The sequence below is a fragment of the Coloeus monedula genome (assembly GCF_965178545.1).
Source record: "Coloeus monedula genome assembly, chromosome: 17".
In the NCBI taxonomy this organism is placed as follows: Eukaryota; Metazoa; Chordata; class Aves; order Passeriformes; family Corvidae; genus Coloeus; species Coloeus monedula.
Window position 1 is genome coordinate 6,015,210 of NC_138797.1, and position 11,651 is coordinate 6,026,860.

The 11,651-nt window shown below is 49.9% G+C and overlaps 1 protein-coding gene across 1 annotated transcript; it reads right to left on the reverse strand.

Annotated features, from left to right (window-relative positions):
* Positions 1 to 1,796: 1,796 nt before the first annotated feature.
* On the reverse strand, positions 1,797 to 6,054 carry LOC309579567 (thyrotropin-releasing hormone receptor-like; the record flags this gene model as incomplete). Its single annotated transcript, XM_082292972.1, has 2 exons — positions 1,797 to 2,177; positions 5,272 to 6,054. The coding sequence occupies 2 exons, from the start codon at positions 6,052 to 6,054 to the stop codon at positions 1,797 to 1,799; spliced, it is 1,164 nt and encodes a 387-aa protein (XP_082149098.1).
* Between the last annotated feature and the right edge of the window lie 5,597 nt (positions 6,055 to 11,651).

Here is an 11,651-nt window from a genome sequence, read left to right on the forward strand (position 1 = left end):
TCAATGGCTTGCTCTGAGCTGCTAAGCAAAATCCTGTTCTAAGAGGAAAAAGAAGTCTGTACTATAAAAAAAGATGGTTACAAGCAAATCTTCACATGTTACCAAAAACACCTCCATTTTCTTCAAGAAGTAAATCCCAAATCTCTGTGCAGAACTTTTTTAACAACAATATAAATGAACTCTGTTCCTAAACTCACGATATACACAAAACAGTGCAAAAATAGCATGAATCCTTAAATTCCAAATTCATTATGTTTAAAATAATTGCAAAAAGCCAATATTCTCTTCCATCATAACTATTTTTGGGGCAGCAGAGATGGTTTAATAATATGCAATATAATAATCATACATGCACAACCTCCCTAAATACAACAAAATAGGTCCTGGACAGTTCCAACACATTGAGGGGACTTGAGGTCTTGTCCTGACTCACCCAGCAAAGTGATTTCCTGTAGATGCAGAATGGTTAATTAACATCTTGTGCTCATAAAAATATCACACACATATTTTCCCGAGTGGATGCAAAATTCTGAGCTCTTTTAACATTATGGTTTGGTGAAAGCCAGTGTTGACTAGTGAGGCTGCACTGGCTGTTCAAGTAATACTTCACAGTCACTTGAGGTTTACGGGTGGCAGACACTTGTTTTATTTGGCAATAGCCCTAGGGTTTGGCTCATGTGCAATCTTCTTGATTTTACTCATAGTCCAGATAGTCTCTTGCGAGTCGGGGGCAAGTGTCCTTGGATGGGTTTCCTGGGTGCTGCAGGGTATGAATATCTACTTTGCTTACAAGATGACAGCAGCAATAAATATTTGTGTCACTAATCACAAAACACTTAATGGACTTCACAAGTTATTCCCAGGAAATAAGAGAATTTCTTCACCTGCCATTGAAATGCAACTGTAGCTGGGGCAGAGAGCAACACTGCTTTATGGTACATGACTACACCACCCTGGGGATTACGGGACAAGAGTACAGTTTCCAGCTGAAGCAACCAGAGGGATTTGGACAGGAAAGGTAAAGTTATCCAAAAGAAACTCAGACCACAATGCTGGAAGTACTTCTGTTACATTAGGAAACGCTCACTTACTAGTTCTTTCATTATTAGTTTGTTCATTGTAGCAAATCCAACTAGTCTGGACCTTGGGTTTCTGTGCTACCAGCAATGTTTCCAGAGACATGACATGAGGTTCGTGACACCCAAATTTGGTTACTCCTGATGTAGGAGTCTGCCCCCGAGAGTCCCTTTACAGCCAATTGCCTCACATCTTGGAGGTATTCATCTCCTCTGTAGGGATGTGCATTCCTTGCAGGAATGTGTTGAGATGAGAGGAGACACGTGGAAGTGCCTAATTGTCTCCACTACTTTCAAAAGGACTCCAGAGGAGCAGCTTCCATGGGGTGTCTGTGTTACAGGCATGTCAGTTTAGGTGGGAGAGACTCACTCTAAAAAGAAATATAATTTTTTCTTGAATGCCCTTCTGTTCCTGGGATTCCTTTCAATGCTTTGGCCTAGCTCAGCACTTGCATGTAACACAAAACAGGGTGGCACTGCTATATTTAACAATAGATGCTTTAGAGATGCTAAATATTGACATGTGCCTAATGCTTCACCAAACAAGAATAAATTAGCGTTAAGGACAAGCAAATTAATTGGCCTATAACGGTATGTTTTGTTAAATGCCCTGAAGAAGTATTGAATGACGCTCGCTGCAATGCCAAAGCAATTCCTCTTGGCACTCTCCCAGCACAGTGGGTACACTGCATAGCTCCCACTGCCTGCATTGTTTCAGGCTCACAGGATTTGTTTGTTTTTCTTTGCAGGTGCAGGGAGCCTGCTCAGATCCTCCTGTTTGGTGAGGTTGTGGTCAGAGCTGTCATGGGAACAGTCTTTCACAGCGCTGTAGTACACCGCGGTGGTGGACGGGGCAGGGTGCTCAGCACTCTTCTCCTGGCACTTGTATAACTTCCTAAAGGCCGCCCTGAACTTCTGTGACATGAGGTTGTAGATGATGGGGTTGATGGCACTGTTCAAGTAGATGCACAGGCGGCAGAAGAGGAGGAACCAGGTGTTCAGGTACGGAGGGTCCACGAAGGAGTTCACCACCACCAGCGTGCGGTAAGGCAGCCACAGCACGGCAAAGAGGGCCACCACGACAGCCAGCATCTTGGTCACCTTGATGGTAGGGAGATGCAAAAAGAGAAATAGCCAGATGGTGCTAAATCTCCAGCAGAATTTCCCACCTGGAGAAGTGGTACAGACAGCTAGCTTCTCTCTCTAAGCATTTAAAAGAAACACCCAAGCTATTTCAGCTATTTCTTGCTGAAACCATTTTAATCAGGAAATCATTTTGCATAAATAAAACCTGAAATTTTAGGTTTTCATCTATTACTGAAGATCCTTTAAAAGTCTTTAGAAAAAGTATTCACCATCCTGGAAATGGGCTGGGATAACCATGGGAATTTCTGTACCAGAAAGCAAATTTGAAAATTGTACATAAAAGTAAATGAATAGGGAAAGTACTTGTCTAAAGGTGGAGACCTCGGTCTTAGGGTTGTCATGGGATATACCTTATCTCCTTCCCTAGGGTTTCCTGGCTTCCTACACCACCTATATTGTTCCAGGGAATAGGCTCCTGGTACAGAGCAACCCTGGGAGCAGAGGAGACTGTCAAGAATCCTATACTACTTGTGCTGATACAGGGGTTACTTTGCTACTGGCCATGGGTTACTTTAATTTTCGGCACACTAGGGAGGTACTACATAAACATATTGGGAACAAAAAGAAGCTGAGAACTCAGTGCCCTCAACTCAACATAAGCTTGTTCAGGAAATTGGGGTTTTGCACTGAAACACCAGCCATCCTAATAATTTCAACAGCAATTTCTGGTAAGTGGCAATCCTCCTCCAACAAATACTAATAAAATACACATGTCCCCAAGGAGGAAAGTAGGACTAAACACTGATGCCACATGCATATCTAGGCAGTGGTGTTTCAAAAGTCAGAAGGGGAGTTGTGCAATAATCCAGTTCTTAATATGGACATAAGCACTGAGATCACATTTAGTGTCTCTCAGCTTTTCTTGGAGTGCTTTTTTACTTCATCAAAAGAAACTATGCCTTCCTGCAATGCCCTGAGTAGAAACCGGGGGTCATTGGTAGTGGCAACAAAAGTTTCCCTGGGACTATTACCAAGCTGAGGCCAAAATAGAAGGGGTTTGCTGTGTGTGGTTTAATGGAAATGTGAGGACACTTCCAAATATAAGATCTTGCAGTGATACAGTGAGTGCTGGGTGAAGCTTGTTTGCTGCCACAGTTTGCTGCCTTTTGGGAAAGATATGAGAGAATGTACAAGTGGTGTCTCACAAAGCTGTGTCCAGCCTCTGTCCCTGTCCGGGAAGCCACAGATGCTTCTCCCCAGCCAGTATCCTCCCTCCTTGTTCCTGCACCATCATCCTGAGTTGTACATCCTTTTTTGAGGAATCCCACTCCCTCTAGTGGTCCCTCTCTAGGAGATGAAATACGGACTTGGAGGTGTTTGTAGAAGTGGTAAGTACAACAAAGCTCACACCTTGTGTTCTCCTGCTCTGGACTTAGGTGCCTTTAGAAGCACCGGTGAAAAAACAGCAGTATCTTCACACCCCAAAAGCAGTGAAGTTCTGGGGCTGTGTAGGAGCACAGCCACAGAAGAACTCCCCCATCCATCCAGGCAAGGGAGAAAACTGGGCACCTATGAGATAGCCCCTTTAGAACCTTCCCAGGGAACTCTGGGCATGGGGTCTGGAAGAGCCAATTCCCCTATAAAGAGAGGAAAGGGGAGGAATGCTGATGTCAGTGCTGTACTGTGGTCAGAGAGACCTCCAGAGCTACACACAGCCACCAACTGGAAGCCCTGGAAAACTGCTTTACAGTTTAAAAACTTAGTGCCATCTTTATTCCTTATGATGCCAGCACTGTGATGTCAGGCTGTTCACGGTAAGTCTTTGCATGCCAAGATATTTTGGGAGGTTATGACAATCTCGAGTAAACTCCTGATGTAACAGTAAAGAGAGCACAAGATGTTTCCAGGAGCTGGAATGCCCATCATCCTGCCCCAACAGCCACTTGTCCTAATGATGCTGGAGCACCCTGTGCCACTCCACAGCACAGCACTGCAGGGGGAGAGGCACAGCCCCCCCAGCCCCTCCAGCAGCTGCCCTAGAAGGAGACATCCACGGACCAGTAGAGAGCTCTCGCTGCCGAACACCCTGCCCAAGGCTCTGGCAGCAGCCAGTGGCCATGGGAGAGCAGGCAAATGGTTTGGAAGAAGCCAGCACTTGCTTTAAACCTTTCAGTGCTAGAGAAAAAGGGAGGAAAAGCTGAACTGGAAAGATTTAGAAGTTAATGAAGAAATACACGTTCTCTGTGCTGTTTGCTTCCCCTCTGTGACCCTGACTCATCTCTCCTGGGGAACAGACGTTCCTGTGCAAGACAGGCAACAAGATACTGAGCTGGAAACGTGAGGACTTTAGGGCAGGCTGAAGTCTACTTTGGGCTATCTGGAAATCACAACAGAATTAGTGATGTCAAGCACTCAAGCCAAACTCCCAGGTTCAGCCCTTTCCTTAAAATAGCATCTGCCTATTCAGAATGGGACTGTCCCATGTCTAGATACTGACCTGTCCAAAGAGATGGGACACGAGGCCGTGGTTGTCCATGTGAACAGAGGAGGACGAGCAATGAGGACAGAAGGAGGTGGAAGGAGAAGGACTGGGGAGACAGCAGGCAGCTGAGAGACACAGGAATCACCGAAATGCAAACACACCACTGTGACACCGAGGTGACTCCCCCAGCTGCAGGGACTGGGGGCCTGCAGCCAGGGCTGTGCTCCGGGGGAAGACAGCTTTTCCTTCTCTCTGCTCCCTTAAATCTGAGTTCACCTGCACGGGACACTGTCTGAGAGGTGAGCATAACGTGAGCCAGCCCTGTCCTCCTAGGGGAGGCAATCAGTAGTTAATTAGCCAGCAAAGTACCTGCACTCCTGCCTCTCCCCGGCTGAAGCCCTGTCCTGCTCTACCAAGCCCGACCAAAGCAGGCAGAGCCCATCTGTGCTGCCGGACCCCAGCTGGGCTTGAGGGGTTTCTTTGCAGCAAACCAACACTCCCCACTTCCTCCACAAAGGGAAGGAAAGTATTGTGGCACCTCGCCCCCTGCCAGAATGCCCCTCAAAGCCCTGAGCCCCTGGCAGTGCTGCCTGCAGCCCGGCGTGCCCAGCACAGAGGAGCCCCTACCTGCTTGCGGGAGCTCAGGGCGCCCCTGCTGCCCCGGCAGGAGAGCTTGAGGGAGCTGCCCTGGTGCATGGAGCCCAGGAAGGAATGCTGCGGGGTGCCGGGCAGCGGGCTCACGAAGAGGATGCGGGCAATGAGGCCGTAGAGGACAGTTGCCAGCCCCAGTGGGATGACATAAAAGACAGCGAAATCCAAGAAGTAAATGGGCATGTAAAGGCTTCTGGAGACCCGGTAGCCACAGATGACCTGCGCCCCATCCGAGAAGGTGACCTGGGTCGTGTCCACCAGGAAGAACCACATGAGGCAATAAAGGGAGGTGAAGAGCCACAGCGAGGCGATGATGCGCTTGGCGCGGGACACGGTGCACAGGAGCTGTGCCTTGATGGCGTGGCAGATGGCGATGTACCGCTCCACCGTGAAGGCGGCGATGGACCAGGCGGAGATGTTGATGCCCAGGTACTGCAAGTAGGTGATGCAGAGGCAGCCGGCGTAGCCGTACACCCAAGAAGCCACCACTTCGGAGATGTTGGGCAGCCCGGCCGCCAGCAGCACGATGAGGTCGGCCACGGCCAGGCTCACCAGGTAGCAGTTGGTGGGGGTCACCATGTGCTTGGTGCGTAGCACCACCAGCACCACCATGGCGTTGCCCGCGATGCCCACGCCGCAGATGAGCAGCACCAGCAGGATGGTGACCACCTGCAGCTCCAGGGGCTGCCGGGGCATCGTGCCCAGGCTCTGGTTGCCGCTGCCCAGCGCGGCTCCCGGGCTGGCCGAGCCGTTCTCCATCGTGCCCGCAGCCAGCGGCGGAGCCCCGCGCACCCTTCGGCAGCAGCGGGGAGCCGGGGCTGGCCCCGAGCCCCCTCCCCGCCTTCCCGCCCACCCCGGCTCCTCCCTCCCCTTTTTTTCCACGATTACCCCCAAGTCTTGTAGCCGCCCGGCTCCTTGCATCCCTCTCCCCTGCAAACTCTCCTCCTGGAGGGGCAGGGAACGGCCAGGATCCCCCCAGTCCCCGGGACCCTCCAGGAGCTCCTGTGAACCACCCGGGACTGCCTAGAACTCCCAGGCCCCCGGGGCCCTCCAGGACTTCCCTTAGCCGCCTCGGGAACCCCCAGGACTCCCCCAGGACAGCCCACAGGGCTACCTCGATCCCCGGGACCCCGCATCGTCCCTCGCCGGCATCCCCCGCCTGCGTCCGCCGGGTCCTAGCGCACCGCTGAGCCAGACGGGGAGGAGGAGGAAGAGGAGGAGGAAGGAGACCAGGCAGGGGATGGGGGGTGCAGGTGAGAGACCCCGGTATGGGAGGCGCAGAGGCTGAAAGTACCCCAGCAGTGAGTGGGTCCGCTCTGGCACCCCCGACTGTGGGTGCCCAGTGTCCCCAGCCGAGCCGCAGGCTTCACTGCTCCCCCGGGGCAAGGAGAGATAGCTGAGGATGAGGAGTCCTTTATTCCTCATGCTCAGGAGGATGGGAGCAGTGCGATGCCAGTGAGATCCACAGCCTTTCCTGTTTCCCTTGCGCTGGAGCAGAGGAATGCCTTCCCTGAACATGGGGTAGTGACCACCTCGTGCTGTCTCTCCTGTAGCCATCCCTGTCCTAAACAAGCACAGGGTCACTCCTTAGGGAGAAGTTTTGCCCGGTCCTGGACTGGGAGAGCCCAAATCTTTCCAGCAATGAGGCTGGGGTATCTGATATCTCCCTGATGGTCAGGTTGGGAGATCCAGTGTCTCCCTGGTGGTCAGCAGTAGCCACAATTTGTTGCCAGCTCCATGCTTGCTCCTCATGTCTCTGCAATCTGTCAGAAAATGCATTTTCAAATTGAAAGAGCAATTGTGCTAAGGGCCCCTTAACCGTGGAGTGGAGGAAAGGACAAGGTGAAAGCTCTCTTTTTTATTAGATCAGATTTCAATTCAGGGCAGAGGTGTCCTGTTAATCCCAGACACTGAGGTTCATATCCAAAATGTGAAGGATCATTCTGATGCTGGGTAATTCAAGTCCAGCGTTTCACAGGCAAATTTCTAAGCCTGGGCTTCACAAACCTGGGTGGATAAAATGCCTTTTTCCTCAGCCCAAGAAGCAGCACTCTGTCCCCAGGCTTTGACTTGCTGTGGCAAATAGTATTTTCCTCTTTGCTCTGGGAAACCTGAAGATGTCCTTTGGCAGATGACAATCCATGCAGTTTTTCACTACTTCCCATGACATTTCATTCACCTTTGGGTCAGTTTTAAAGGATAATTATTCTCTTCTTCTCTTTCCATTTGGTTTCCTTCGGGGTCCCCTGGCAGCCTTCATGAGGTCCTCTGTATTCTGCTCAGCCTCACACCCCTGCCCTCTATGGCCCCAGGTTTGGGAGGCATGGCAGCTCCTGACCCTTACTGCACTTTTGGGAGAAGGACTGGGAGTGTGGGCATGGGTGTTTGCTCACATAATCCAAGGGGTTGTGTATTTTGGTGCTCTGGAATGACTCTAACACAGACACAGTTCCAGCACTTCTTCCTGCTGCTGCTGTCTCACAGTGATGGTGGGAGTCCTCAGGACATGGACTGTGTCATGGAACCGTGTGTGGGAGAGGAGAAGGGACAAACCTGCCACAAATGTCCTGAGGGGGAAGCTGGGGTTCCTTTTCTTCCTCAAACCCATTCCAGGAATTGGCTTTGTGGGATCAGGAAACAAAACCAAAACAAACTCCTGCAGACACTGGAAAACCTGGAACCTTGTGCAGGATAATTGCAGGTAATTATTTCCTTGCCTGCTTTGCTCTGTGGTGCTGACGATCCAGCAGTTATTAGTGCAGACAACAACAGTGTTAAATCACCCTGCTGAAGCAGCTCCTCCTGCCAGTCCCCAAGCTGGTCTGTGTCCATCACCAGCGTGGGGCTGGGCTGGGGGGGAATGTGTGTCTGCCCTATGCACTCACTGGGGGATTTTGTTGTCAAAATTGTGAGGTTTGCTGTGATGACTAGTTAATATTCCCTTTACAGACTCCTTCAGTAACTGCGATGTTCAGGATGTGACTGAGGTGTGTATTTAAGAGGCTACACGGCTTGACACTTACATAAAATATTTTCTTCCAGCTTGACTTAAATCTAAATGTTTAGATGACCAAAGACATTGATTTTTAAAACTAACATTCCATGTTTTGTTCTTTTTACGCACTTCAGCATTTCGTTCTCTGCTGGTGTCACCTGGCACTGCCATCCCCTGTGAATACCTGCCACCACCCACTGCCTGAAACATGAGGAACGAGAGGTCTTCATTTTCCTGAGGTCCCCAAATGGGAATGGCCATGTCCCTGGGTGCTGGCAGGGCTGTTTTTGGAAAGGGGTGTCTGTACAGGCCCGTGGCCAGGTGAGCAGCACTGTGCCTGGGCTGGGTGCCCAGGCTGTTCAACACTGCCTTCACATGTCCTTCTTGCAGCTCATCCCTCTCAGCCTCACTGGGCACCTCCCTTAGTCCTATGAGCAGAGAAGAACTCTGAGGCTTCTCATATTTAATAAACAGTGCTAAAAGAAAGTGATCCTCTTACCTAAAACTGTGAAAAACTCCTTTCCATTCCCTGGGGCTTCATAGCCTACATATATTAAACCCATAAAACTTCTGCTGTTAGAGCTGGGGCACAGAGGCTGCCTCCATGTGGTGCCAGTGAATGTGGAGAAGTGAAATTACAGAAACCACAAGTGCTTCTGAGAGACTGGTTACAGGGTTTAGGGCCCTAGGAAATGGCCCAATTATGAATTGCAAGTGATGGTGGGGAAGTGATTCCCACTTCTGCACTCCTGCAGCTCAGCAGGGACCAGGCAGGAAGGTGCTGGTGGCTCTGCTAAGCAGCCTGAGGGCTGACAAGTGCCAGTAGACACAAGGTATGAGTGAGCCTGACAGAAGCAGCAGTTACTGCTCGATCAGAAAGACAGAGAGAAGTTCTGTCAAAATAACCTTCACGTGTTTTAGAGTCACAGCCAAGAAGTAAATTGCTTTGGGGCTTTCTGGGTTAATGCCCTCAGAGATCAAGCAAAAAATGCAGCTATCAACTAATTAAACAGATGCAAAATCGACCTGGGTTTGTGTTTCATGAACACAAAAATGTAAAAAAAAACCCTGGTGGTTTTCTACTGATTTCTGTGAACAGCCCCAGAGGGACCAGCTCATGGACCTGGGTTGCATCACATCTGTGCCAAAGATGTGGAAAGGAGCAGCAATAAGGAAAACCTTGAAGACTGAAGGAACGGAAAACAATTAAGAGGAAGGCAGTGATGTAGATTTCTGTGGGTGAAACCATTTCAGGGTTGAAGACAAGGATATCTCCAGGCTCTTCCTTCGGGGAACAGGACAGGCAGCATTTCCCATGGGGCAGTACTGGGGTGTCTGAGGGAGCTGGTGGTGCCAGGCTTAAGGAGCTCCAACCTCTTATTGTAACATCGAGCCCGGGGCAAAGCTGTAACAGGGAAATGGTGCTTCCCCATGCTCATATGAGGACAGGAATGGTTTGTTAATTCCAGGTTCAGGAGCACAGGCAACTCTGTGGTTCCTCTCAGGATCCTCTCTTCCTTGTCTCGCTGGCAGGGTTTCCTCCTGGTTTTTGGGTACCTTCCATTCTGGTTTGTATTATTTCTTTTAAAGATCTGTTGCTATTAAATCTCTGATGCACAGTGTCTTGAAAAATGCCTTCAGGACACAAAGGAACTGGTGATTTTTCTTCAGCTAATAACTGTAATTTGAGCTTTTAAAGAAAGTGAAGTGAGGCCACTTTCATAAACAGGAAAATTATTCCTTCTCCCTTCCTCAGCTTCCTTGCTGTGTTCACAACCTGAGACCTCAAGGAAAAAGACTCTTATTGCCCCAAAATTATCAAACAGGTGAAAACAGATATTGCAAATGAGCTGCTTGGCCAGGGCCAACCATTCACAAGCCTCTCATTTCTCAGTATAGTTTATTTGTGAACTGTTCCTACTAACATTTTAATGGGTACATCCTTCAGACTCTGCTCCAGGTAGCTCCTGGAAGGGTTAAGCAGCCTGAACAGTAAAAAAAAAAAAATCATAATAATCTGCAGCAACATGCATTGGGCTGATTTGAAAAGTGAATGAACCAAACCACTGGGGATTTATCCAGCTCTGCAGAGAATACCAGCAGGGGAAAGGATGCTCTGTGCAGGTCTTGGGCTGCTCTCACTCTTAGCTGCAGGCATTTGGTTTGAGTGAGGCCAGGTGTGCATGGGACGCAGTGTATTTTACAGAGCCTGTGAAAACATTGTCATCCTGAGTGCCAGCAGATTCCCCCACCCAGCAGTGCTGCTCTGGGCTGGCTGTGGCAGCCTGGAAGTGCCATGGGAGAATGGGCCCAAAGTGTTCCTTCCCAAAGTCCCTTCCCCTCCCACTGAACCCGACGTCCATGGATGGCATCACCTGTGCACCCCATGGCCCCTGCAGGGCTTAGGCATTGGCCACAGCATCGGGTCAGGGTTCACAGCTCTTGCTGTGAACTAATAAACACTGCCACCTGCTCCAGTGTGCCAAATCCTCCAGGAATTCTGCCTGGATGAGTAAAATGACAGAGAAGCAGGTGGAAGCATTGGCTTTCAGGGCAGCACAAAGAAATGGAAGCACTGGGGCTGTCACTCTTTCCTGACTCTTGTAGTCTGTAAGAGGAAGCTGTGGTTTGGGCAACCAAAGCTGAGCCTTTGCCAGAACCAGCAAGACTTGGAGCTGTGCTGTGAAAAATGACACATCTTCTGATGTGCCTTTTGGGCACTGTCTGTGACACATCCTACCTAAATCACCTATCCCAGTGCTCATCTCGAGGACAGCATGAAGGGTAGGATGTGCCTGGAGGCGGGACAGAGATAGGCAGTTCCCAGAACAGTAATCAGGGTGGGTGCAGTGCTGGAGGGGCATCCTGGGGGGATAATAGCCATGGTAATGCTAAGGGGAGATAAAAGCTCTTCATGCAATATTATGAAAGAATAAAGCTCTGGCAGAACAATTAGACTGTAATTACGGGTTATTTCATATTCTGTGACATCTAAATGTCAACAGCATAACTCTGTAACAACAAGCACTTGGTACGGCACACACTGCACACCTGATGAGCACAGCCCTGGGAGAGCACAGCAGCCTCCAGCTCTGCTCCTGCTCCCCTTCCATGAAGGCAGAGCCATGACATGCATCAGGGAGGAAACATGAGCCCACCCTCACTTGCTATCCAGGTCTGGGGCTCATACCGTGACTGGATGTCACACCAAGCAGGTGTGACAAAATGGGGTGACAAAATGCTCCAAGTCCTTAGTCAGCACTGATGCAAACACCCAGGAAACACTGGAAATGGTGTCTGTAAAGTTCTTCATCACTGAACTCCATCACTGCACCCTACACAGCTGTCTAAGGCATAAAAG